Here is a 24,888-nt window from a genome sequence, read left to right on the forward strand (position 1 = left end):
TGCTTTGTGTATGCATGGAAGCTAATGCGCTATCGTCTAGAGAACTGCGTGCCGCTGAAGGGCAACGGCCAGCAGCCGACGTCGGCGCCGAAGCCCACGGCCAAGCCGGTGAACCCAACGCCCAAGCCGGTCAACCCGACGCCCAAGCCGGTGAACCCGACGACCAAGCCCACGACCAAGCCCATGTCCAAGCCGTCAGGCACGGTCGCGGTCTGGGGTCAGTGCGGCGGCAAGGACTACAACGGCGCGACGGCGTGCGTCTCGGGCACACGCTGCGAGAAGCAGAACGACTACTATTACCAGTGCCGCCCGGCGTCCGAGTCGACCGAGATTGATGACGACGAAGAAGTCGAGAGCGACGAGGACGAAGACTATTCGCGCCGTCTGCTTCGCCGCGCTTAATTCTTCCGTAGTTTTGAAGTAGTTCGTTGTTGAGTAATGCATGCCTGTTTATTGCATACGTCCACCACCGCACTTTATGTAGAGGGCATATCCACGCAGGCGGTACACAGTTGTTGACGGTGGTTTTGATTGATTGCTAATTGGCGATAGTCAGTTCAAGTTATAACCTTGACGTCGTAAAGGGCTTTTTTCGAGCTTTTACGGGGCGACAGAGAACTCGTCGAACTGCATCATTTACCACATACCACTTTTCCGATGCAGCTATACCTCCGCCACCTCAGCGCGAGCCTCCTCAGCTGGTGCTGCCTTGTGCATAGTATGTCGCTGCCGCGCTGCCATTACAAGGCCGGCGCGTCTGACATGACTACCTTTGCTCCGCACGAGCGTCCCGCCTGCTCCAACATCACGCTCAACATGGATTTCCCGGGCAACACCATCAGCCAGAGCTTTGTCGGCGGCGACATCCTCGAACAAGTCCTGGACTGCTGCGACGCCTGCGCCCGCGCCACGCCGTGCGTTGCTTTCAGCGTCAACGCCAGCGTCTGCTACCTCAAGAGCGCAGCTGGCGACCCCACGCCGCTGCTCAAGTCGATCGTCGGTCGTTTTATCTAAGACGCACAGTTGCTTCTCCCTAGGTCACGTCTTGACATACTAATGCAATACGAGTACTAGTACAAGATTACATTGCTCATTGGGTGAGTCCGTGAAGCATGTCTGGCTAATCCTTCTGGTTAATGATGTCCTGGATCTCTTGACGCCGCTTGGCGCGGCGAGCTTCGATGCGCTCGGCGACGTTCTCGAAGCGAAAGACGTTGGTGACGGCGGACGGGATGGCGTCGGCGAGGCCCGAGCCAAAGGCGCCCCACTGGCGCTCTTCGTCGGTCCACGCCTCGGGGCGCGACTGGCGCACGCTGCCCTCGGCAAACTGCTCGGGAAACTCAAAGCGAAAGTACGCCATGATGCTCACGGCGGCGAGGCTCGTGCCCGTGATGACCGAGAGCCCGACGCCGGCCCAGTTGATCTTGCGGGCCATGTTGCTGCTGGAAATGCGACGATGGACCACGATTGGTAGATATGCCACCAAGTTTTGGCGAATCACGGCGCGGTATGTTGCGTGACGGCAGTACTCCAAGGGTCCTTGCATGTCGTGGTCGTGAGTGCACCGACCACATCCATGTACTAGTATGTGCCTTTAGATATAGTTTACATAGAATATGTACTCTATACTTTCCGTAGCAAACTTTAACTGACGAGGACTGCAATCAAGGGTGTTTTATTCCCTTGCAATGGAGAAAGCATGTCCTTTCAGTGTCACTTGACGGCCTCGCCGTGATTCGCGCAAATGCCACCTGAATTGACCAATCATGGCAGTATATATCACACACTATATTCTTCACACACTAAATGCTATGATGTCAAATCTTTGAGAGCTAGTTTCTCGAGCTAGACACCAGCACCATCGACGCGACGTAGTGTTTCATGCTCTCCAAACGATTCTCTATCGATGTGCCAAGTATGGGCGATTTCATTTTCCAACGTCATTTGGCCGCCAACTGCCTAGGAATCGGCAGCGCACAACCGCTGGTCGCCATGGATTGGTCAAAAAAGTCTTTTTTCCCATCTTTTGTACAACGTGATTGGCCAATAACCAGCATTATAAGCGAACCGTACCACAGCAGAGCGAGCCTCCTCAATGCTCCGTCAACAATGCACATGCAGCCTACGAGAAATACTACAAACAAATGATATTTTGATTAATACGTAGTACAAAGGTCTTTGGTAGTACGAGCAAAGCCCCCAGCTTGGCCTACCTGCCTCACGTAGCTGCTCGGTCTTTGGCAAAGACCGAGCGCAAAGACTCTGCGCTTTGCGAACCATGCGGTCCGAATCACGCCCAGTACGACTATGTGACTAGTTCTTGCAACGAATGGACGACTTTGGGTGTATAGAGTACTTTGCACAGTACTAGTACCAGTATATATACATAATACCGGTATGCAGAAAAGGAGTCGGTTGTTCGTACTGACATTCTCACACTAGGACTTACGTCCTACACCCACGCACGTGTTTTCCCCGCAACTTGCTGCGTCGTACTATTTGATAAAACCAAACAAGACTAGAAAAGGGGCTTCCTTTATTAGTAGACTGGAAGTTCTAGTCTTCCACTAATGTCACACCATCAGGCGGCATGGATCGCATTTGTTTATCGCCCATCGCAGAAACGAGTCACATTGCCGTGTTAAGCGTTAAGCGTCGTTGTAACCGTCTGGTTCGCAAATCATATCTTGTCGAAGCTACGTGGAGCAGAAAGTCCATGCATGAGGCTTCGTATTCAAGGCTGCTTCTCGGTGCTAGGAACGTGCAGCGGACGTACATATGTAGCCAGCTCTGCAGTGAGCGTGTGGTCTCGAACCTAGATTCATTTTTCAAGTTCGTCCTTTGTCGAAACCAATGGTGGGCTTTAACACACTGCTCTCGCTCCTCTCTCTGGCGCTGCCGCTTGTCTCGAGCCACGGTATTGTGTCCAACCCCTTCGCAGAGTTCAAGGCCAACGTCATGCACACGACATACGTGGCCGAAATCCAAGCTTTCCTCCCCGGCAAGTTCAACGGTTCGCCCCAAAACAACGCTGCCAACTTCAACAAGGCGTTCAAGGCCCAGTCCAAGTACAAGACGCTTCGTGCTTTGCTGGACCAGCATGGCCCTGACTGCGGCAACACGCTCACCAACGTCGCCCGAAAGGAGATCCCGAGCAACGGCAAGATGACGTTTCAAAACCCCGACACGGGTGAAGGCTTCATCTTGAGCCACACGGGTCCGTGCGAGGTCTGGCTCGACAACAAGCGCGTGTTCCAGAACGACGATTGCGCGACCAACTTTCCGGCCAAACCGGCGGCCAACCTCCCGGTCGACTACTCAAGCTGCGGCGCCAAGGGCTGCATGCTGCGCTTCTACTGGATTGCTTTGCATTCGCCGCGGTGGCAAGTCTATAGTACGTCTCACGACCTCGTATGGATATGCCTTACCAAATCCTCTTTTCTCTGCTTAGAGAACTGCGTGCCGCTTCTCGGTTATGGCCAGAAGCCAGCCAAGAAGCCAACGGTGCCGATGTGGGGCCAATGCGGTGGCCGCGCTTACATTGGGTATACGACGTGCGTGTCGGGCACCCGCTGCACCCGTATCAACGATGGCTACTTTCAGTGCCGCCCGAACCGTCTTCTTCGCGACGAGTAGGCGGTGAGGAACCTTGGGTCGTTGTCAGTGCTGGGCTACGATTTTTCAACCAACTAGCGCCCTAGTTCTCTACTACGTATTAATCAAAATATCATTTGTTTGTAGTATTTCTCGTAGGCTGCATGTGCATTGTTGACGGAGCATTGAGGAGGCTCGCTCTGCTGTGGTACGGTTCGCTTATAATGCTGGTTATTGGCCAATCACGTTGTACAAAAGATGGGAAAAAAGACTTTTTTGACCAATCCATGGCGACCAGCGGTTGTGCGCTGCCGATTCCTAGGCAGTTGGCGGCCAAATGACGTTGGAAAATGAAATCGCCCATACTTGGCACATCGATAGAGAATCGTTTGGAGAGCATGAAACACTACGTCGCGTCGATGGTGCTGGTGTCTAGCTCGAGAAACTAGCTTTCAAAGATTTGACATCATAGCATTTAGTGTGTGAAGAATATAGTGTGTGATATATACTGCCATGATTGGTCAATTCAGGTGGCATTTGCGCGAATCACGGCGAGGCCGTCAAGTGACACTGAAAGGACATGCTTTCTCCATTGCAAGGGAATAAAACACCCTTGATTGCAGTCCTCGTCAGTTAAAGTTTGCTACGGAAAGTATAGAGTACATATTCTATGTAAACTATATCTAAAGGCACATACTAGTACATGGATGTGGTCGGTGCACTCACGACCACGACATGCAAGGACCCTTGGAGTACTGCCGTCACGCAACATACCGCGCCGTGATTCGCCAAAACTTGGTGGCATATCTACCAATCGTGGTCCATCGTCGCATTTCCAGCAGCAACATGGCCCGCAAGATCAACTGGGCCGGCGTCGGGCTCTCGGTCATCACGGGCACGAGCCTCGCCGCCGTGAGCATCATGGCGTACTTTCGCTTTGAGTTTCCCGAGCAGTTTGCCGAGGGCAGCGTGCGCCAGTCGCGCCCCGAGGCGTGGACCGACGAAGAGCGCCAGTGGGGCGCCTTTGGCTCGGGCCTCGCCGACGCCATCCCGTCCGCCGTCACCAACGTCTTTCGCTTCGAGAACGTCGCCGAGCGCATCGAAGCTCGCCGCGCCAAGCGGCGTCAAGAGATCCAGGACATCATTAACCAGAAGGATTAGGTAGCTGTCCTGTCTACTTGGCTAGCTTGTAGCGCCCAACGACCGCGCCGAGCAGAGGCGTCGGGTTCTGTGTAGCATTTTGGAGGTGGCAGATTGTGTTGACAATGGAAAAACTGGTGCAAGAAGGAGTTGAAGCGCATGCATCGCAGCAGGCGTACAGCTGCCCGAGGAGATCACCCGCTTCCAGACTGCGCTTGTCGAGGATGGTACCGTCAAAATTCATGTTGATCATGACGCCATAGCAGTGCGCATGCGGAGCCACCGTGGCACCGTTGTAACATGGGGCGTCGGCCCGCACGAGGCAGAGTGGTGCGAGTACGAGGAGTACGAGCGTCGACAGAGGCCGCATCGTCGTGCGTTGGTTGAATCGAGTGTCTCATTAAGGCCATTTCTCGCAGGGGTGTAAAGGCATCGATGGCACCTCGTCCCATGCCACGCTTTTTCAAGCACCAATCTCGAGGAGGTAGCCATGTAAAAGACTGGATGCTAATAGTTAGCTCTTTGTGAGCGGGTACAAGACGGGTGGCAGCGGCGTGCTCTCGCCGTGCAGTTGGAGCACGTGGTTGTTGCCGCGGAGATCCCAGCCCGCATGCGGCCCTTCAGACGTACTGGCTTGGTGGTGGGCCTTGATGCGCTGCTCGAGCAGCGTCGGGACGTGTGCATTGGGCTGCGTCTCGACCCGCGCAACCAGCATCCCGTCGTCATTCGTCGTAAAATAATCGTCCAGCCGATTGCCACCGTCGTCGTCGTCGTCGTCGTCGTCTTGCAGAGTTGCGTTGTCGAGATGGTACTGCAGCCCGTTGCCGTCCACGTGTCGGTACACGGGCTGCTGCGTCCGTAGCGCGTCGAGCACGGCCACGTCGTACTCGACCGTGTCACTCGGTACATTGATAATCTGCGACATGTCGTGCCGCGTCGGGCGCGCGCGCCGCACCCCGTGGGCTTTTGGATGGCGCTGCGCTGGGCGCATCGGCGGCGGCACGGGACTCTTTTTCGGCACCGATTGAAGCCGCCCCCCGCCCCCCACGACGCGCGTCGCCGTCATATTTTTCGCACGCGGCGACGTCAAGTGGGGCGAGCTATAGTCGTGCTCGGAAATCTCCCGTGTAAAGGACGCGAACGGACCAAAGTCGTCGCCAAGTTCGCTGCTGCTATCTTCGGGGTTGGAGACCGGCCGCGAGACCGCAAAGGGGCCGACGCCGCCCATCGCGATGCGTGCGTGGAGACCAAACTGCGTCTCGTAGTCGGCGATCACGTTCGTTCGTACAAACGGTGCGCGGTGCGGCGCTTTCTCGAGCGACGCCTGCGTCAGCTTGGGAAGGACGGCGCCTTTGGTCTTCATGATGCTGCGCCGAAGCAAGTGGCCTTGGGCGTACTCGGTTGTCGCGTCGCGGCCGTGGTGCGTCAAGGAGAAGAAGTGATGGTCGAGCTCCTCGTCCGGAATCAGCGACGTAATGTTGGTGAGGACGCTCTCGGGTCCAGAGAAGTCCATCCCATGCAGCTTGGCGCGCTCCTTGATGGGCGACCGCTTCGGCGGATACGTCTGCGTGCTGCCGTCGGCCATGTCTTCGACAGCTTGGATCGCTTCGTCGACGCGCGTGATGAACCGAATTTTCTCGATCGTGAGGTACCCGCTGGCATCTTCTTCGGCCATACCGCTCTACGCCTCACTTCGATACGAGCCATGAGATGGGGCAACGTACTTGGTCGAGCATGAGCTTGAGCATCGCGACACGGTCGCGGAGGTTGGCGACGCGGTGCTTGTACTGGTACAGCTCGAATTCTTGGTCCATGATCTTGCGCGTCGTCGCTTGCTCGTACGCGCGGAAGCGCAGCAAGCGCGCGGCAAAGTCCTCGAGCACCAAGAGACTGCGCTCGGCGTGCATGTTGCGACGACCAATCTCGACCTGCGTGCGCTGCTTCTCCTCCAAAAGGTGCTCGTCGCGCTGGGCGACGAGCCGTAAGAGCTCGACGCGCTCGGCCTCGCGCCGTGCAATTTCCTGCCCGAGCTCGACGATCCGGTACTCGCACTGCACCTTGAGCTCATGCCCTTTGAGCGAGTGGCGCCGCTTGGTCGTCGAGAAGGCCGGGTTCTCGTGCCGCATGTCCATCAGCGCCTACAAAAGTCAAGCTGGAAAGCCGAAGAGATGGAATGGTTGACCATGACGGCGACGACGCTCTTGTGCATGACGTCGGCCGCCGACTTGCTCGGCAGCGACACGTGCTGGCCGTCACCGCTCCCGAGTGATGCCTCGAGATGGCCATGGCCAAAGGCGAACGCGTGCTCGTAATGTCCCTTGAGCTCGACAATGGCTTCGTCAAATGTGACTTCGTGCTTTCGGATGCGGTCCATGAGCCCGGTCGTGGACTTGTTGAGCTGCGACATGACCAACTGACTGGCGTTGGACTCGAGCTGGAGCACGCGCTTCTCCCGCACGAGAGCGTCCCGTTCGACCGTCATGTTGCGAATGATCTTGTCCTGCTGCTCGAGGCGTTGATGGAGGATTTTGACCTCCATGTGGTTGGCCTCGATTGTCTACAAGACGCGTGAGTGGGTTGTTGTATCAACTTGATACATTGCCTTGGCGAGGTCGTGGATCTGGCATTCATTTTCGCGGCGCGTGTACGCCATCTCGCGCATCTGGGACATGGCCACTTTGAGCTCGAGCTCCACTTTGTCGACAGACGCTTTCGCGCCGTCTTCGACGACTGTGCACCGGTCTCTCATCGCGTTGAACCTACGTAAATGAACAACTATTGTCCCGAATAGCAATATAAACCCGATGGTCATGCGCTCGACGTTGCGCTCCATTTCGGCGATTTGGCTGCGCAGCTGATCGTTGACCTTGTCGAGCTGCTGCAGCGACGTCTGGCTCGTCGCAAACGCGCGCTTGGCGAGCTGCAACTCGTTTTCGACCGACTCGAGGCTCGCGCGGACGTTCCAGAGGTGCTCTTGGCTCTTCTCTCGCTCGATGCGCATGGACTCGATGTCTTTTTCAAGCTCGACCTTTTTGTTCAGGAGGCGCTCGATGCGGAGCCGGTCGCCTTCGCGCATATGGTTGTTCTTCTTCTCCATCAAGAGCAGCTGCGCCTGGGCTTCGAGCACCATGTAGTCCCGCTTTTGCTGTCCAATTTGCAACGTGAGCGCCGCGACGTCGGCGGTCAACGATGCGCACGCCCCGCGGTCCTTCTCCATGACTTGTTTCAGCGAAAGCACAGTTGCGTCAGCTTCGTCGAGTGCACTCGTCTTGGCCGCGAGGGCCGTGACGGCCGTGTGAAGCTCGGCGGAGAGCGACGCGACCTTGGCTTCGAGCTTGATGTTGCTGAGCGCAAGCACTTCTCGTGCAGCGTGGTGCTTGAGCCGCTCGATGGAGCCAGCTTTGATGTCGCGTTTGGCGAGGTCCAGCTCGTCCATGATCGCTTGGTTGGCGGCTTGGAGCTCGCGCATGCGGTCTGCCGCGCGCGTCTTTTGCTCGTCGACCTTGGCCTTGAAATCGTCGACGTTTTGGAGCTACCGAGGATGCCATCAGTCTTTTACAGTGGCCAAATGCAAGCCTACTTCGTGGATGTACCCCGTCAACTCGCCTTGGAGGTTGGACTTTTCCGCCAACGCCACGTGCAGCGATTGGCTCGTGTCCGCGAGCTCCTTGCGCGTTGCGGCCACCGTGTTTTCAAGCTCGAGAATCTCGAGGTTGGCGAGGCGCACGAGGTCGTCAGACGCCGCCGTGGCCTCGTGCGCGGCTTGCAACTGTTCCAGGACATGACACTTGACACACTGCGAGAGCAATCCGTACCTCGGCTTGCAAGGCGGCAATGGTCGCATCCCGACTGGTGACTTCCGCGACACGCTCGGCCACGATCGCCCGCTCGGCGTGTGTCTCTGCCTAGCGACAGTCGATGGTTTCAATTGGGAAGGAAGTCGGAAGGACCGACGTGAGCCGCGACGATGGCCGCTTGCAAGGTCGACGTCTGGAGCTCGTACTCGCGGATCGCATTTTGCTTCCAGACCGCCGTCGCGTGGTTGAACTTGAGCATGGCCATCTCGTACCGGCCGTCTTCGCACTTTTCCAGCAAGTGCAGGAACGTGAGCCAAATGTTGGCCGCAATGTGCGACTCGGCGTACGCGGGGCAGTGGCGGCCAATCTCATGGATCAGCGTATGAAACCCGCTCGAATACACGAAGAGCCCGCGAAAAATACGGTCGACAATCGCCTTGGGCATGCCAAGGCGAAGAAGCGAGCCCGAGTCAATGCCCGCGCCTTCGAGCGGGCTCTTCTCGGGCGGCGAAAAGATCGTTTGGATATCGTTGTACTCGAGTTTGCTCTGGTACAGGAGCGCTTGCTTCTTCGCATCGTGCGACGCGTCGTCGGCCACATACGAGCCCGAGAGCGGGATCAACTGGATCGCACCGCGCAGGAGATGGGCGTTGACCCACGCCTCGACCGCACCAGGGTCGTGCGTCTTGACAGCTTCGTCTTCGAGGTGCTCGGTCGGGACAAAGAGCGGTACGTCGCCAAGGCTGTGGGGCGCATTCGGGGGGCGCGTCCGCTTCGCAAACATGGACTGCGACTCCTTCTTCATGCGAATGATCTCGAGCTCCGCGGGGGGAATTGCCCCCCATTTGGTATCTACGCCGACATGAGCAGGTACAGAATAAAGTCGACCCACGGACCAAACTGAAGAATACTGCGTGTCGAGCCTTCCGGGATGCCCCGTAGCCGCGGCTCTACCACGCGCCGATAGCATCGCGGTACATCCTCTCCGCAACCCACCTCGTGGCTCCATCGCCGCGCCTTTCTGCGCCGTTATCTTTACACGAAACGCCGCTTTATAAAGCTTGCCAACGCAATCATTTTGAGCATTTGGCAAACGCTAGAGCAGTCTCTTGGACAGCGACAGTGGTGGCTTGGGGCTACTGCGCGCTGGCGCCAAAGTGGTCTTGGGCTTGACGCGACGCTTTGGCTTGGGCGGTGTCGCGGCTGCGTGGAGCGGCGCAGGATGCAGCGGTGCCTGGTGCAGGCGCTGCAGTAGCCTGTCCTGGAGCGACCGAATGTCATCATGGATGCTTTTCGTGTGCACGTCAAGGGCCGCCAACTCTGTATCAAGCGCCACTTCTTGGTTGCTGCGACTGATCGATGGCTTGGTGATCGTCGCCTGCACGTCCTGCAGAAGGGACGTCACTTTGCTTGCCTCGCTGCTGCGGAGGCTCTCGACTTGAGACGAGAGCGCGGCCACGTGCGCGTTCTTCTCGTGGAGGAGCTTGAGCAGCTCGGCGTTGCGGGCGTCGACAGCCAGGCGCTGCTGGTCACTCGCATACGCAGTCTCGCGCGCATGCTGGAGCTCTCGCTCCGTGTCTTCTTCGCGCGTGTGAATATCGCGGCACGTCTGCGCGAGGCGCCGCTCGTACTCGTGACAGCGCACGGCCGCGTCTTGGCGTTCGGCGCGCTCGGTGGCGAGAAGGTTCTGCGTTGTCTGCGCCGCGGCTTCCATCGCCGCGAGCTGCTCGTGGAGCGCCGCGGTGCTTCGGTTTTGCTGCGCGAGCTGTTCGGTGTGGCGGCGCACGGCTTCTTTCTCGCGCTCGAGCTGCGTCGAGGTCGCCAGGAGCTCGTGCTTGACGTCGAGCAGCATGCGCTGGAGCCGTTCGACGTCTTGTACGTGGACCTGCACCGCGGCGTCCATTTCATCTCGGTCGCGGGCGTGGGCTTGTGCCTGTAGATGCAGCAGCGTCTCGTGCTCTCGTTGTTGCCTTTCACTCTTCGCCACCTCGTCGCGCAGATGTGAAATCGCAACGTCCTTCTCGACACCGATCGAATGGGCGTCAGCGAGGGCCGCGTCTTTGGTCGCTAGCGTTGCTTCCAACGACGCGATCTGTGCGAGAAGTGCTTCGTTGGTCGCTTGGAGCGCGCGCACTGTGTCGGCCGCCGCGTCCTCGGCGTCTTGTGCCTCGCGTGTCGCGTCTTCGAGTGCTGTCATGTGCGCACTGCGCGCTACGGCGTGGCGAACCATCCAGTGCGACCAGTATCGCGTCTGCACGCGCCATTGCGACTGATGAGCAGCCAGGGCCACGAGTCGCTTCGTGCGTCCTTGGAGGCGCGCCCAGCGCCGCCATCTACGCAATCGTGCATGACATCATCCTGCGCTATCATAGAGGTGGTGCGACACCGGTGCCAATGTCCGACGACAGTAGACAGCTGCATGCGCGCGGCGAGCTTGCGCAGGTTGCTGTCGCGGCGTCGCATCTCGCGCGCGAGAAAGACCATGTGGCGTAACCCAAGAAAGACCTTGCGGAGCTGCGCTTGCTTGTGCGCGCGTCGGTGGCGCAGGTGCAGCACGGCTTCCGCGCCCCAGACGCGCCACACCTTTCGCGTCAATTTCGTACTGTGGTGCTTGTACGCCTTGAGGTACCCGAGCACGTACTTTTTCCGGCGGGACGTGTAGAGCACCCAGCAGCGCCACGATCGCTTCATACCGTGGGTCGTCGCGTGGCGGCATGCGATCTGCGACGCGCGGCTCGCATCGCGCGCATCCACGCTCGTGGCTGCCCAGTGCGCGACGATCTTGCGCAGACAAAAGCGTGTCGCTTTACGACGGCGGTGGCCCGCTGCCAGTGCATTGGCATGGAATCGCTACGCCCGCGATCATCATCAAGAGGGAGGATCGCAGCCGCGTACCTGCCAGAGGCGCCAGTGCGCCTGCCGCCGCATGTCGTTGGCCAGCACGAGCGCGCGCTGGAGCTGTCGCCACGCATGCAATGTCCGTGCGAGCGTACGTTGTGTTCGCCGAGAGAGCAGCGAGTGCTCGATAGCGATGCGGGGGCGGCGTTGGCTCTGTGCAAAGAGGTGCCAGTGGTGCAAGCGCTTGTAGAGAACAAGATGGTCGTGACTGCGCTGGAGGGACCGGCGGTGGCGGCGCTGCAAGACGTACAGGCGCGACACATGGCGCCACGCGGCGAAGGATGTCCGGAGGCACTGGCGCTCGGCCCGGCAACGGGACGTGGCTTGGGCGCGACGGACGACCGCCCGCTGTGTGGCAAACGACTGCCACTTTTGAAAGAGACGCTGCAGACGGGCGATCGCGCGGCGGGTATACGCAAACTTTGTGATGGCGCCAAACCGCCCGACGTTGGCCCAACGCTCGAAGCAGGCGGCCGCAACCTGGGAAAGGCGCTGCTGCGCGTAGTGCGCCGCACGTCGATGCGTCGCCGCATGGCTCTTCCACGCCGCAAAGGCGCGCTGGGCGCGGAACGCTACGCAGCGAGCCAAGAGCGCATTGCAGCGCTGTTGCCGCCGACACCAGTGACGCCAGCCACGCAAGAGCCGCTGCAATTTCGACTGCCACAGACGCGACGTGTTGTGCGTCGGTGACGCGAGAGAGGGGACGCAATAGCGTTCTTGATGGGTAGGATACAAGCGCGGTGCCGGTGTCATGTCGGACAAGAACATCGTCGCGCGCGGCGCCGGCGGGCTGCCGTGCTCGCTCTCCATATGTGATGGCTCGCGAGAATGCCAGGGGTCGATGGCCAGTGGCGGCGGCGCGGCGCGACCATGGCTCAATCGGGCGACCTTTCCAGGAGGTATATGGGCGCTCGACGACGTGGTACTTGTCTTTGGAGGGGCCACGTCATCGTCGTCCGAGAGGTGGCTCGCTGCACGTACATGCCGATTGCTTCGGGCGCTCTCGGCAATGGCACCACGGTCTCTCAAAGGCTTGGCTCGTCGGGCTATGGTCGGTGCGACGACTGTCGGCGTCTCGGGCGAGCGCTCGCATTCAATTGCGTCGTCGAGGCTCGCGTCGTCGACGGGTGTTTCGGACCGCTGCTGCGACAAGCGACGGTGGGATGTCGCAGACGTGGTAAATTCTGTCGCCGAAGCCGTGTGCATGTTGGGTGCTGTCATCGATTGTGTCGTCGTCGCTAGAGCAGGCGTACGCGCGGCCGACGCTATCGAGGAAGGGCCAGCGCTCGATGTGTACACCATGTCTGCTCTCTCTTCATCCTCGGCGAGGTTGTCCCCCTTTGACACGGATGGCACCAAGCGAGGCCGCTGGTATGTCGGCAGCACGACTGTCGCTTGGGGCAACAAGATCTCGGTGGGCGGTCGCACCGGCTCACCGTGCCCCATGTCGCGCAGCCGCCGAATCTGATGCTCGTACTCGAGCAGTTGGATCTCGAGCGCACGCTCGCGCTCCTGGCTCTGTGTCCGCGCGTCGCGCTCGTGCAGCGACTGCTCCATGAGCTGCATCTGAAGCCGCAGCACCGCCTCCCGGTCTTCGAGGTCGTCGTCCATATTGTCGCTTGCCTTTGCCTGCGCTTTCGGCGGCCGATGGCGCCGCGGGGGGCTGACCTGGCGCTGGGCTCTCACCTGCGCGATCGAGTCGAGGTGTCGAAACTCAAATTTGTTGACAGCTTCGCTCAGCGTCATGTCGGTAAAGTCGCCGCAGCGCGCGCCGGTCGGCGGCAATCGACTCCGCCGCGATCGCCTCCACTCGTCGTCACACCGTGCGACGTCCTCGCCCCCGTCGTGGCGACGTACTTTTGCCACCGGTGCTGCTAAGCGATCCGAGACCGGCGTGGTGGCGTGACGCGTCACGAGCAGTGACTTGATCGCGTCCATGAGGTCGCGCCGGTTGCGCTCGCAGAGGCCTCGGAGCTTGGCGACCGTGTTCTGCTGCACGGCGAGAACGCTCGCGTACGCGTCTTCCCACGACGGTGCGGCCGGCGTCGCCAGTGACTTGAGCTTCTCTTTCGCCGCGGGCCCCAGCTTTTGCAAGAGCAGTTTGGCTTTCTTCAGCGGGTACTGCTGGAGCTTCTCGTACGCCCGGACGACCATGCGTTCCAGTTGGCGCTCGGTCGTCGCGTCGTGCGCCGCCGGTGCGTTCTGACTCCAGAGCCGGAGGAGCAGGTCGACGTTGACGGCCATCGACTCGAGCGGTGGCAGCGGCGACGAGCCATATACCACCATGTAGAACTCCTTGTGCAGTGCAATGCGCTGGACGAGCCACTCGAGGCGCGTGATCGCGCCGTGGTTCTCCGCGAGGAGCTGCCGCAGTGACGCGTCTTGGGCGATTAGAAAAGGCACGAGCTGGCGCTCTTTAGCCGAAATCTCGAGCGTGTCGAGCACAGAAAGCGTCGGGAGCATCTGCAGCACGCGCGCGCGATAGTTGGGCGCCTCGCATATCGGGTTGCCGACGAGGTGGAGCGTCTTGAGAGGTGGCGACGTGATGTGCGCGAGCTCGTCAAAGCGCACAATGAGATTGCTGCCAAGCGAAAGCATCTTGAGGTGGCCAAACTGCTCGAGGCCGGCGAGCGAAGCCAGGTTGTTCTGGCTCAGATACAAGCACGTGGTCGTGCGCGCGACGGAGGCCACAACGGGCCCGATGACGTCGATGGCCTTTCCGACCATATTGAGTTTGGTGCCATCGACAACGCGCATGCCATGGGCCTTGAGCACGTCCATGAGGCTCGTGCCCCGATCGACCTTGCGCCGCTTCGCCTCCATCGTCGCGGGGGCAGTGACATGCTCGCCATCGTATATTATTATTCGCGAGGCCTAATGGATACGAGACAACAATGGTCGTATTTATTTTATGGCGCCGCCGCATTTTTAAAATCGGACCAAAAAAGATCGCGCGTGTCAAGCAAGCGGCCGCGCCAACGAATACAACAGTGCATGCAGGACACAGGGCGCAAGGACCTCATAAAGGAGCGCGGTTGGCTCTGTCCTAGGCTTATGCTGGCCAAGCGACACCAAGCACAGAGCTGACACGATCGCACCCTAGCCAGCGCCGGTGCTCTTGAGCCCGCCCCATTCTCAGAGTGCATTGCACGGGGGCCGATGCATTGGTGCCACCAAGACCATAAATGGGTGCCACGTGCAGCGAGTGATGGCGTGGTAGTGCGCCCATTGGCATCGCGCAAGCTCTTGCACCGCATCGTCATTGCTGTATGCAGGTGTCTTCAACGCCACCATGCCACCAAGTAGCTGTTCTTACCGTCGGCTCCGAGAAAAAAAGTTGCGTGCGCCAAGCCGCCGGCGTCCGGATGCTGCCACGTGTGCGGTGGTTGCGGCGTATTTTTAATAAAATAAAGCGACGAGTAGTTTCCAATTGTCGCGGACCATGTCGTCGCCCGAAGCCTGGTACAACGGCCTGCCGCAGGTCACGCGCTTCTACCTCACGACGTGCTTTGCGGCCACGTGCTTGACGCAGTTTGGCATGCTCAACCCGCGCTCCATCTACCTCGACCTCGAGCTCGTCGTCTACAAGTTCCATATCTGGCGCCTCGTCACGTGCTTCTGCTACGTCGGCAAGTTTAGCTTCCACTTCCTCGTCTGCCTCCTCCTGCTGTACGTCGCCGTACATGGCCTCGCCGCTCACGTCTCTGTAGCGGCCAGTATGGCAGCCGCCTCGAGGCCGACCCGTTCGTCGCCGGCGGCGGTCCCACGGCCGACTTTGCGTTCATGATGCTCTGCGGCGCGTCCGTGCTCTGGGTACGATGGCCACGCTGCAGCGATGGGAGCTTACGTGCGCTAGGTGGTGGGCGCGCTCATGGGCTACATCTTCCTCGGCGAGCCCATGATCTTTATGATCCTGTACATGTGGAGCCGTAAGAACCCGACGCAACTCGTGTCGTTCTGGGGCTTCAAGTTTGAAGCACTCTACTTCCCGTGGGCGATGATCGCGTTCACGCTCCTCACGGGCAACGACCCGCTGCCGCAGCTCGCGGGTCTCTTTGCCGGCCACGTCTACTACTTTTTCCTTGAAATCCTTCCCAACACGAAGGGCATCACGCTTCTCAAGACGCCCCAGATCTTGTACCACCAAAGTTGTTTCGGCCACGAGGCCTGACGCCGTTGCGTAGGATCAACTGCTTCCCGTCCACGGCGCGTCCCGTGTACGGTGCGCCGCCGGCCCAGCAGCGCGCGGGCGCCGAAGCCACGGGGCCTTCACGCTACAACTGGGGCTCAGGCCGCACCCTCGGGTCCAACTAGGCCTGCTGCATATCGACTTGCATAGGACGACATATGAAACGTCGTTGCTGTATTGATCTTTCCGCGTTGACATCGCAGAGGAAGAAGTGTGGCGGAACCATCCCAGAGGTCGGTCGTTGTCGCCGGCACTCCAACCCACAGGCGGCTGGTGGTGCGTCTTGTCAAGCAGCCCCATCTTGCGACATCGCATCTCTTTGGGAAAGGCCCTTGACGCCCGCAGGCACGTGGATCCAGGGTGGATCGCTGGTTCATGTGCTGAAGCGGAACACAAGATTTCACGTAGAAACTTCTCTATCTATACACTGTAATCGATCTACCCAAAGAGACCGCCGACACCATCGTCGCTGTCCGTGTCACTCGCGGTCGCCTCTGCAGCCTCTTGCGCATCGGCGGCGCGCTCGTTGAGCTCGAGCGTTGTCGCAACGTCCACAAACGGACGCCATTTCGGGTGGGCGATGGCGAGCGCAGCGATCCGCGCCTTTGGGCCAGAGACCAAGCAGCACGTGTTGAGCCAGTTGGGCCACAGCCGCATCTCTTCGTACGGCACAAAGCTCGGCACGGGCACGGCGAGCGTCGCCCAGCCCGCCTTGGTCAAGAAGGCGGTCATGTCCGCGTCGTGCTCGTCTTTCCGAAAGAGGTGCGCGTGGAGGAAGAGTCCGTTCGCAGCATCCACCAGTGCAAGGACCGTCGCGAGGAGCGCGTCGAGGTTGGTCTTGTAGTACATGAGCTCGCACCCGATGACAATGTCAAAGTCGCCGACCGTCGACGGCCCGGGCCCCCATAGCAACTGAGATGCGGACGTGTCCAAGGCCGGCTTGGCCGCGTGCACTGTGTGTTGGACGTTGCGCTGTGCGAGTGCCACCGCTCGCGCGTCGCCGTCCGTCACGAGAAGCTTCTTGACGGACGCCGTGACGGCGGTGACGGACCCCACCGCACCGGTACCGCACCCCAGCTAGCCATCGTGTGAGTGGCCAGATAGAGAGATGGCGTATATCGTACTTCGACGAGGCGTGCGTCATGCAAGAGGGCGCGGCCCGGTGTCGACCCGAGGAAGCGCGCGAGGACGTGGGCGCCGGCGTAGACGCGGAGGCCCGTCGCGTCCTGGTGGGTCGAGTTGGCGCCGAGGCAGAGCTGGTTGAACTGGGCTTGGCGGTATTGGTACATGGGAAACGTCCCGGTCGCGCCAAAGTCGACGTCTTCGAGCGCAATGAGCGGGTCCATGCTTCGGCTTGCGTCGTCGGCGTGCAAAGGGATCTGGATCTAAATTTGATGGCCCAGAACGCGGTCGCGGGTGTCGGCCTGTGGAAAATGTGAAAAATCACGTTGAGCTCAAGGGCAAGGCGCACATGCGCCACGTGCGGGCCTGCACGCCTTGGTGGCCCGACACCTGCTCCCATGCAAATGGTTCTTTAAGGCAAGGCGTTCCTTGCGGTCCTTGAACGCACCAGTGCTTTGAATGCGGCGCTCGCGTCCTCGGCGCCGGCGACCATCACATCATCGTGGCCTGCGACAACCCCGGTGATTTCTCGGTGATTTTGCAGCCACGATCCGCTCGAGCCATTTAAATATTGTACGGTCATTTGGTACTCCAAGCGCTTCGTCGCCCACGAGCCGCAAAGGGCTGCGCGTAGCTCATGGCGCTTGATTTACCTTGTCATTGTCCTGGTATACCCAGCTATGTACTGCTACGCATAGCACTAGTGTCCAGCATCATTGTGCTTGTGGGCGTCGTCGGCGTCGACCGAATGCAACCGAATAAAAATATAGAGATCAAGCGTCGGCTTGGCCAATCAGCGCGTACTTCAACCCCGGCTTTTCTACCGAAAACACACGCCTGTGTGTTTTAAAAAACGACGTGTGCAAATAATGTGGTAAAGACCCCGGGGCACAGGGCGATAAAGCGTGTGGACCCCGGGGTACGCACGCAGATTATTTGGTTGTTGCGCAGCGTTCGAATTCATCTCAGTATTTGAGCGGACGACGAGCATGCCCCACCCGCGCTTCCCGAAGATCGACATCCAGGAGCTCCGCGACGACTTCATCAAGTTCGAGCTCAGCGAGACGGACACGAGCGTCGCCAACTCGATCCGGCGCGTCATGATCGCCGAGGTCCCGACGCTCGCCATCGACCTTGTGAGCATTGAGATCAACACGAGCGTCATCACGGACGAGTTCCTCGCGCACCGCCTGGGCATGATCCCGCTGGCCTTTGATGGCGGCCTTGAGGGCTTCAAGAAGCGCTTCGTCTACTCGGCCGACTGCGACTGCGACGAGCACTGCCCGCACTGCAGCGTCGAGTTCGAGCTGGACGTGCGCGCCGAGTCGGGCATGCAGACCGTGACGTCGCAGTCGCTGCGGTCGCTCGACCCGTATGTGCATCCGGTGCACTTTAGCTCGGAAGAGGAGCTCAACAACACACAAGACTCGGGCGTCATCATCGCCAAGCTGGGCCCGGGCCAGCGCTTGAAATTGAACGCACTCGCCAAGCTCGTACGGCAAAAATGCTCGATCGATGCAGTGCTCTCATATTGTCGTATAGGGTATCGGCAAGGAGCATGCCAAGTGGTCGCCCGTCGCTGTCGCCACGTACATGTTTGAGCCCATCATTACGCTCAACCAGAGTACGCTGTCGCTTCCAATGCGATCGAAGCTCATGCAATTTGCACTGTAGAGGTCCTCAGCACGTACACGAACGAGCAACGCGTCGAGCTCTACAAGTCGTGCCCGACGCGTGTCTTTGAGATTGATGATACGTACGACCAGGTAGGCCATGCATGACGTTGCCGCACTCGGGGCTACTTCCATACTCTAGATCCAAGTCGAAGATCACATGCGTTGCATGTACTGCGACGAGTGCGTCAAGCTTGCGGAGAGCTACTTGGAGAACCCGGAAGACGACGCGGCCGTGACCGTGACCATGACGCCCGACAAGTTTATCTTCTCCGTCGAGGCAGGACCACGATCCTCGTCATCACGCTCTCATCTCATGATGAATGCTATTCTAGACCACGGGCCAGCTCAAGCCCGAAGAAGTGGTCATCTGCGCGCTCGATATCATCAAGGACAAGCTCTCGTCACTGAAGCACCAGTGCCTCGAGCTCTCGCAGGACGAGGGCATGACCAGTCACCAGGCGCCCATGACGCCGTTCGGCTAGACGCCACATTTCGCACCCCATTCCATATATTCTTGATCCTTTTGGCTACATGTCTCGCTTCGTTGGCAGCGCACGCGGGTCGATGACGTTCCAATCGAGCATCGACGCTGTGAGCACCTGCGGCGTTGCGTGACGAGCGATGCGTCAATCATGGACGTGGACCATACCGGTGTCTGATTGCGCGACGGCTCGGCGTACGACGGCAAAACGTGGTCCATGAGCGTCGCGTCATTGGTCGACGCGCGGGGCGTCGCCGTCCTCTGCTGCTGACGCAACCTACGTCAGCACGTCGCATCAAAACCACGACGTCATACTTGCGTCGACGTACGCATTTAGCTCAGACTCGAGCGCGACGCACGAGCCGAGCTCGGGGTGTTCACTGAGCGCGACGAGGTTGCCAAGCATATCGGAAGGGTGCAAGTCGGAGAGCAGCATGCCCTGCGAGACGCAGAGGTAGAGGACGTTGTGTTGGAGCATCTGCGTTGCGCGCCCAAAGCCGAGGCTGCCGTCCGGGTACAAAGTGTGGCAGCCCGCGCCTTCGTCGCTCGTTTCGCGACCAATCGTCGACATGGATCCGTTGTGCACCATCGGGTACGGGTAAACGAGCGGGCTCAAGTACTTGGGCAACACAAGGAGGAGGTGGATGATGCGGCCGAGGCCGGCGGCGACCACGTCCGGCGGGAGACCCTCGAAGCGCCCCGAGATGGGCAGAGGCAGGTGCATGATTGTGCGAAAGAAAGCCGACTTGTCCGCGGGAATGACCTTGACGAGCTGTAGCAGCTGCAGCACCTTGGTGCGCCGCACGGCCACGAGGTTCTACGTCGCAAAGTGATGCAAAGGAGGAGTGTCAGCGGAGGAGAACCTGCTCGTTCCAGCGCGAGACGCGGTAGAGACCTTGCATGATAAAGTCCATGTCGGTTGCGTCGGCGGGTACCGTCTCGGCGAGTCGCGCTTTGGTGTGCGCGAGGAGATCGCGCCGCTTCCCGAGCATGTGCAACATCTTGGCGAGCTTGATGCGCTCTAAGGTCGTCTTGGCAATGCATGTTTGGCGGTGCAGAATGCTATACCAATGTCGAGTGCGCCTTTGAGCGCGAGGAGCTCGGCCTCGTCGCGCGCCTCGTCCTGCGCCAGCACGTCGTCGTCGTCGTCGGGCTCGGCATGCACGTCGTCCTTGAGCGACGACGCAGCCTTCTCGCGGAGCACAGCGACGTCGGCCCGTAGCGCCGTCAGCATCGTGCGCTTCTGCTGGATCGTGCTCGACGTGCAGTTGGCGCAGAGCAGGTAGACCTGGTCATGGGACTTGGCGCAGCCGCCACACTGCATCTTTGTCTTGGATTCGGTCGGTGTTCCTAGCAAAAACACCGTAAATCCCGTTAAAAACACGGTCAAGATTCAGCGAAGAATTGCATTCCAACAATTTGACGTACTGATTGGCTACATTTGCACCAATCCGATTGCGACAGAGCTGGGCTGTTAAGTGCGACCGGCAGATTAAAGGATTGCACCCAGTTTTCTAGCAATCGTACCTTTACGAGCGATGTCGCACTTTACAGATCCCACGCCACCCGCACTTGATGATCAAGTGCGGGTGTGTGCGACGATCAACTTGATCGTCGCAGGTTTTCGCGCGCTTCCCGACGGACGTGGTCCGAATTGTGTTCTCCCATTTCCTACCGGCCACCTTGCTCTGGTAAATGTATTAGCACAACCAAGTCGTTGCGTGCACTTGGCTCAAGAGATATAAAAACCTTGGCTGCTTGCGGTGCAACTGAATGTGTCCTCTAACGTTGTCGACACGCTCCTCCTCGTTGACATTACTCGACTCGGGCTGCATCCATCTTGTAGGCGCCCACTTCAGGCCTTCTCGACAACGCTGGTCTGACACAGACAGTTGGAGAGAGAGATATGCTGGTGCACTCGTCAAAATGACTGTTTGTACAGCTACTACGTAGTACACGCTTGCTTTTAGACGCATTGGAAAAATGAGCCGTGCGTTGACGGCACGCTAGACTCTACCGCTGGGATACACCCAAGGGACTTCGAAGCTACAGGCGACGCTCACGGGGCTACGTATAGTGATTCGCCGTCTCGATTGCAGGTTATGAAACTTCAGCGATCGTCTTGGTCCGTTTCGCCCCGCGTTGAAACACCATCGAGCGTCGACACTTGTCGATTTGCCAGCCATGCGCTGCATTGCGATCGTCGTGAGCGCGCTCGTGCCCGTCGTCTTGGCCGCTGCTGGCGAAGGTGGCTACGGTGGCTACGGCGGTTACAGTGGCTACGGCGGCTACGGCTCCAACGCATGCTCCAAGCAAGCCGACTGCGTCGTCAAACCGTGCTACATCGTCCAGTGCCTCTACGACTCGTGTGCCTACGAAAAGCAGCCGCATGGCACCAAGTGTCCGGGCAGGGGCAAGCTGAACAAGGGCCCTTGCGACGACGACGCCAACGACTTTTGCGACGCCGGCGGGCAGTGCAACGACGCATTCAAGCCCGCGACGCATATGTGCCGCCCCGCCGCCAACGTCTGCGACGTGCCCGAGATGTGCGATGGCAGCTGCAGCTTTTGTCCGTCCAACCGATTTGCAAACAAGAAGACGGTCTGCACATCCATTGGCGCGTCCTCTGGTGGCCTCTGCGATAGCGTCGACTACTGCGACGGCAATGGCAAGTGTGTCGATGGCTTCAGGCCAAAGGGCAGCGTCTGCCGGGCCGCGACTGATGTGTGCGACGTTGCCGAAACATGCTCTGGTAAAACCGGCGCCTGCCCCGTCAACGCGTTTGCAGCGAAAACCACCGTGTGCACCGCAATTGGCAAGTCGTCCGGTGGCCTCTGCGATGGAGTCGACTTCTGCAACGGCAGCGGCAAGTGTATGGACGGGTTCAAACCAAAGGGCAGCGTGTGCCGCGCCGCCGCGAGTGTCTGCGACGTCGCCGAGACGTGCACCGGTGCCAGCGGCATGTGCCCCGTCAATGCGTTCGCGCCCAAGACTACCGTGTGCACCAATATTGGCAAATCCACCGGAGGTCTCTGCGATGGCGTCGACTATTGCGACGGTAGCGGGTGCTGCGTCGATGGCTTCCGCGCCGCAGGTGGCGTGTGTCGTGCGGCGGTCAACGTTTGCGATGTGGCCGAGACGTGCTCTGGCAAGAGCGGCGTCTGCCCGCCCAACGGCTTTGCGAAGAAAGGCACCGAGTGCACGTCGATTGGCCTCTCGTCGGATCGTCTCTGCAACGACAAAAGCACGTGCGACGGCCGCGGCTCCTGCGCCGAGACGTTCAAGCCGGCGGGTACCGTCTGCCGTCCCGCGGCGTCCGAGTGCGATGTGCCTGAAGTATGCCCTGGCAACGCGGGCGTGTGTCCCAAGAACGCTTTTGCACCGTCGACCAAGTCGTGCAGCGGCACGTCCACTGGCGGCGCGTGCGACGGCGACGACAAGTGCGACGGCAACGGCGCCTGCGTCGACAAATACCTCGACGTGGACTCGCTGTGCTACCACAAACAGACCGTCTGCGACGGCAACGTCTTTTGCGATGGAAAATCCGCCATGTGTCCGATCCCAGAGGCGTACGCACTTCTCACCGCCCAAGCGTCCACAACCGAGGTCGTCGCCCAGGCGCTGCGGAGTTGTGCGACGTCCGTGTCGAGCTACACGTCGACGTCGCTCGCGTCGCTTTATGACGCAAGCATGACGCGCTCGGGCGCTGTCTTGCTGGCGTTGTGTGTGTGCGTATCAGGACTTGCTGTGTTTGCGGCCCGAAAGGCCCGGGCGTCCGAGGACGACGCTTTTGCCTACTACCTCGAGACGTAGCGTGCGCTGTCAACTTCAACCTGAAATATACCGTATTTTTCCAGGAATTGGTCGAAAAAGACGTAATACGACCGACTGTTTTCGATTTTTTCTGCGGCGCTGCATTCGGAAAAGCACACTGAACAAAACGATGGCTGGTCGACGCGCCCAAACCCCCAAGCGCCCCCAACCGAAGAAGGCCGCGCCCCGCGGCAAGGGGGTCCCCAAGACGTCGGACCTCATTGGCGTCGCCTCCGTGCCCCTCTCGGAGCGCTTCACGCAGCTGCATGCGGCGCCAGCACACACCGCGCCCAAGAAGAAGAAGAAGGCGGCCGTGGTCGTCGGCGCGGCCCAGAAAGCGAAGCGCCAGAACACTGTGAACGCCCGCCGCGGCATTGCGCCCGCGCCGCTTGCCAAGCAGCAGCTCAAGGCCAAGCAGACGGCTGCGTTGGCCAAGCCGTCGTTGAGCCGCACCAAGGGCGGTGTCAAGATCAACAACCTGCGAAGTGGCAAGCGCCAGGGCGCCGTGAAGCGTCTCGCCAAGCCGACACCGGTCAAGAAGGAAGAAGACCTTGATATGGACATGGACACGTACTGGTTTGAGGCAGGAAAGGGCCCGGACCCGAAGCAGAAGCGCCTCGACGACCAAATGGACCAGTACTGGGCGAGCAAGCCCGTCGAAGTCGCGCCCTAGTCGGCTTTTCGAACGCCCTGCATGTGTACCTGGACCATGTATATGAATGCGCTTGTTTGTTTCGCAATGTCTCCTCTCGCGTGCTTGTTTCTACCGAGGCAATCCAACAGCAGTGCACTAGTTTGGTGGCATTAGCCTTCTTCTTAATCGTACAAGGCAGGATCGACATGCATGCCATCGAGCTTCTTTTTCCACGTCGTCCACTCGACCGCCGTCGCCAGCGGCTGGATGACGTCCATGGCGTCTTTGGCAATCTGCTTGTAGCCCTATCGCTGCAGCATGAGCCATCTCTGTCGTTGCGCTCGTGCGTACGCTCGAGTTGAAGTGGACACCGTCAAACGCCTTGGCCTCTGGGCGGCGCACCATCGGAATCGCAAGGTCCGGGGCGCACATGACCGGCAGCTCGTCGTGTTGCGTGCTACACGCCATGGTCACGCCTCGGTCCGAGAATATGATCGACGTACTCGACGCAAAAGTCGCGCAGAAGCTTGTTGGTCGCAGTGTGCTTGTCGTTGATGGCGGCAATGTCCGAGTGACAGAGCGTGCCGACGGCGACGCGCTTCCCCTTCTTCGTCAATGCGTCGCAAATGCTCTTGATATTGCGCAGCGTTGCCTCGGGCTCAATGGGCGGTGACCGCCTACGACACGTTGCTTTTGAGTGCCGAGGATCGGTGCGTTTGGCTGTACTGGGCGTCCATGGAGCCCACGATGACGAGCACAATGTCGGCGTCGCGGTACTCCTTCTTGGAAAAGACCGTTTGAAAGTACTAAAGACATGTGAGGTCGTGGTCGCGACGCATGTTTGTCTACCTTGGTGTCGGCCATCGGTGTCCACTGGGACGAGTCCGTGTCGACAATACCCCGGTTGATGACTTGCCAGTTGTGGCGGATCTAGCGCATCATGCTGAGATGAAATAGTCATGGGCACTGCTTGCCTTGGCGTCTTGAGTCATCGCGGCGTGGAGGTACTTGGCGAGGCCGCCGGGCGAGTCAAAGTTGATGTAGTCGCCATACCCGGCCGCAAAGCCGTCGCCGATGATGACGATCTTGTGGCGGTACTCGCTTGTGGGCAGGATCGCGCGGGGCGGCTGCTGGATCCAGCGGCAGAGGCGCAGCCAGAGCCATGCGCAGTACGAGCGCACGACGACGTAGAGGTAGAGGGCAATGGCTTGCATGTTCACTGGATCGCCGAGCTGGTCAAGGCCAAGATCCCCAAAATCCAACACTGCTTGGAATCCAGCCTCCAGGATGCGAGATTTCTAGAAATTGCTTTGTCCGGAAATTAAATTCCATCTGTTGCTACTCGAACACTATGTTTGTATACATATTTATGCTTGGGTATTATAATACACATGCTTCAGACCAGCGTTACGAGCGCACACTATTTGCATTACACACTAGTTTTGTACAAGATTTCGAACCGCCATCTTCGCCGGTCGTCCCATCCTCGTAGATGAAAATGGACCAACGAAGGATCTAGTGCTGCACATAAAGGATATGGAGCG

The 24,888-nt window shown here is 59.4% G+C and overlaps 11 protein-coding genes across 11 annotated transcripts in view; 6 read left to right on the plus strand and 5 right to left on the minus strand.

The window, feature by feature from the left end:
* SPRG_22161 (hypothetical protein) overlaps nucleotides 1-402 on the plus strand; it is a gene marked incomplete at both ends in the record, with an annotated part of 2,856 nt that extends 2,454 nt beyond the window's left edge. Inside the window, one exon of the mRNA XM_012344765.1 lies at nucleotides 41-402. Coding sequence (XP_012200155.1) covers nucleotides 41-402 — 362 coding nt within the window. The remainder of the gene's footprint in view (nucleotides 1-40) is intronic.
* Nucleotides 403-2,853: 2,451 nt separating this feature from the next.
* On the plus strand, nucleotides 2,854-3,636 carry SPRG_19917 (hypothetical protein; the record flags this gene model as incomplete). Its single annotated transcript, XM_012344754.1, has 2 exons — nucleotides 2,854-3,394; nucleotides 3,452-3,636. 2 exons carry the CDS (start codon nucleotides 2,854-2,856, stop codon nucleotides 3,634-3,636), a joined length of 726 nt encoding a protein of 241 aa, XP_012200144.1.
* Nucleotides 3,637-4,440: 804 nt separating this feature from the next.
* SPRG_19918 (hypothetical protein) lies at nucleotides 4,441-4,755 on the plus strand (the record flags this gene model as incomplete). Its single annotated transcript, XM_012344755.1, has 1 exon — nucleotides 4,441-4,755. One exon carries the CDS (start codon nucleotides 4,441-4,443, stop codon nucleotides 4,753-4,755), a length of 315 nt encoding a protein of 104 aa, XP_012200145.1.
* A 493-nt stretch (nucleotides 4,756-5,248) lies between these two features.
* On the minus strand, nucleotides 5,249-9,336 carry SPRG_22162 (hypothetical protein; the record flags this gene model as incomplete). Its single annotated transcript, XM_012344766.1, has 8 exons — nucleotides 5,249-6,415; nucleotides 6,459-6,872; nucleotides 6,917-7,291; nucleotides 7,337-7,493; nucleotides 7,536-8,266; nucleotides 8,315-8,503; nucleotides 8,550-8,639; nucleotides 8,689-9,336. 8 exons carry the CDS (start codon nucleotides 9,334-9,336, stop codon nucleotides 5,249-5,251), a joined length of 3,771 nt encoding a protein of 1,256 aa, XP_012200156.1.
* Nucleotides 9,337-9,627: 291 nt separating this feature from the next.
* Nucleotides 9,628-14,252, minus strand: SPRG_22163 (hypothetical protein; the record flags this gene model as incomplete). Its single annotated transcript, XM_012344767.1, has 4 exons — nucleotides 9,628-10,864; nucleotides 10,918-11,381; nucleotides 11,427-13,097; nucleotides 13,344-14,252. The coding sequence occupies 4 exons, from the start codon at nucleotides 14,250-14,252 to the stop codon at nucleotides 9,628-9,630; spliced, it is 4,281 nt and encodes a 1,426-aa protein (XP_012200157.1).
* A 619-nt stretch (nucleotides 14,253-14,871) lies between these two features.
* On the plus strand, nucleotides 14,872-15,743 carry SPRG_19921 (hypothetical protein; the record flags this gene model as incomplete). Its single annotated transcript, XM_012344756.1, has 4 exons — nucleotides 14,872-15,098; nucleotides 15,140-15,242; nucleotides 15,286-15,566; nucleotides 15,614-15,743. The coding sequence occupies 4 exons, from the start codon at nucleotides 14,872-14,874 to the stop codon at nucleotides 15,741-15,743; spliced, it is 741 nt and encodes a 246-aa protein (XP_012200146.1).
* Nucleotides 15,744-16,056: 313 nt separating this feature from the next.
* SPRG_19922 (hypothetical protein) lies at nucleotides 16,057-16,964 on the minus strand (the record flags this gene model as incomplete). The annotated part of the gene is made up of 2 exons (XM_012344757.1): nucleotides 16,057-16,695; nucleotides 16,743-16,964. The coding sequence occupies 2 exons, from the start codon at nucleotides 16,962-16,964 to the stop codon at nucleotides 16,057-16,059; spliced, it is 861 nt and encodes a 286-aa protein (XP_012200147.1).
* Nucleotides 16,965-17,688: 724 nt separating this feature from the next.
* On the plus strand, nucleotides 17,689-18,948 carry SPRG_05447 (RNA polymerase Rpb3/Rpb11 dimeriZation domain-containing protein). The gene is made up of 5 exons (XM_012344691.1): nucleotides 17,689-18,233; nucleotides 18,283-18,364; nucleotides 18,415-18,506; nucleotides 18,556-18,693; nucleotides 18,749-18,948. The coding sequence occupies exons 1-5, from the start codon at nucleotides 17,730-17,732 to the stop codon at nucleotides 18,896-18,898; spliced, it is 966 nt and encodes a 321-aa protein (XP_012200081.1). The 5' UTR covers nucleotides 17,689-17,729; the 3' UTR covers nucleotides 18,899-18,948.
* On the minus strand, nucleotides 18,944-20,221 carry SPRG_19923 (hypothetical protein; the record flags this gene model as incomplete). Its single annotated transcript, XM_012344758.1, has 5 exons — nucleotides 18,944-19,015; nucleotides 19,066-19,174; nucleotides 19,227-19,714; nucleotides 19,761-19,918; nucleotides 19,966-20,221. The coding sequence occupies 5 exons, from the start codon at nucleotides 20,219-20,221 to the stop codon at nucleotides 18,944-18,946; spliced, it is 1,083 nt and encodes a 360-aa protein (XP_012200148.1).
* Nucleotides 20,222-22,840: 2,619 nt separating this feature from the next.
* SPRG_22164 (hypothetical protein) lies at nucleotides 22,841-23,383 on the plus strand (the record flags this gene model as incomplete). Its single annotated transcript, XM_012344768.1, has 1 exon — nucleotides 22,841-23,383. The coding sequence occupies one exon, from the start codon at nucleotides 22,841-22,843 to the stop codon at nucleotides 23,381-23,383; it is 543 nt and encodes a 180-aa protein (XP_012200158.1).
* Nucleotides 23,384-23,526: 143 nt separating this feature from the next.
* SPRG_19924 (hypothetical protein) lies at nucleotides 23,527-24,208 on the minus strand (the record flags this gene model as incomplete). The annotated part of the gene is made up of 5 exons (XM_012344759.1): nucleotides 23,527-23,649; nucleotides 23,696-23,801; nucleotides 23,848-24,021; nucleotides 24,071-24,150; nucleotides 24,194-24,208. 5 exons carry the CDS (start codon nucleotides 24,206-24,208, stop codon nucleotides 23,527-23,529), a joined length of 498 nt encoding a protein of 165 aa, XP_012200149.1.
* Nucleotides 24,209-24,888: the final 680 nt, after the last annotated feature.

Source organism: Saprolegnia parasitica (assembly GCF_000151545.1).
Source record: "Saprolegnia parasitica CBS 223.65 unplaced genomic scaffold supercont2.19, whole genome shotgun sequence".
In the NCBI taxonomy this organism is placed as follows: domain Eukaryota; phylum Oomycota; class Saprolegniomycetes; order Saprolegniales; family Saprolegniaceae; genus Saprolegnia; species Saprolegnia parasitica.

Excerpts from the sequence above, each read along its gene's own strand:
- SPRG_05447 (XM_012344691.1), top strand. The coding sequence starts at position 17,730 with ATGCCCCACCCGCGCTTCCCGAAGATCGACATCCAGGAGCTCCGCGAC. Across the intron at positions 18,234-18,282 it reads TGAACGCACTCGCCAAGCTC|GGTATCGGCAAGGAGCATGC; the intron begins GTACGGCAAAAA and ends ATTGTCGTATAG. Across the intron at positions 18,694-18,748 it reads AGTTTATCTTCTCCGTCGAG|ACCACGGGCCAGCTCAAGCC; the intron begins GCAGGACCACGA and ends ATGCTATTCTAG.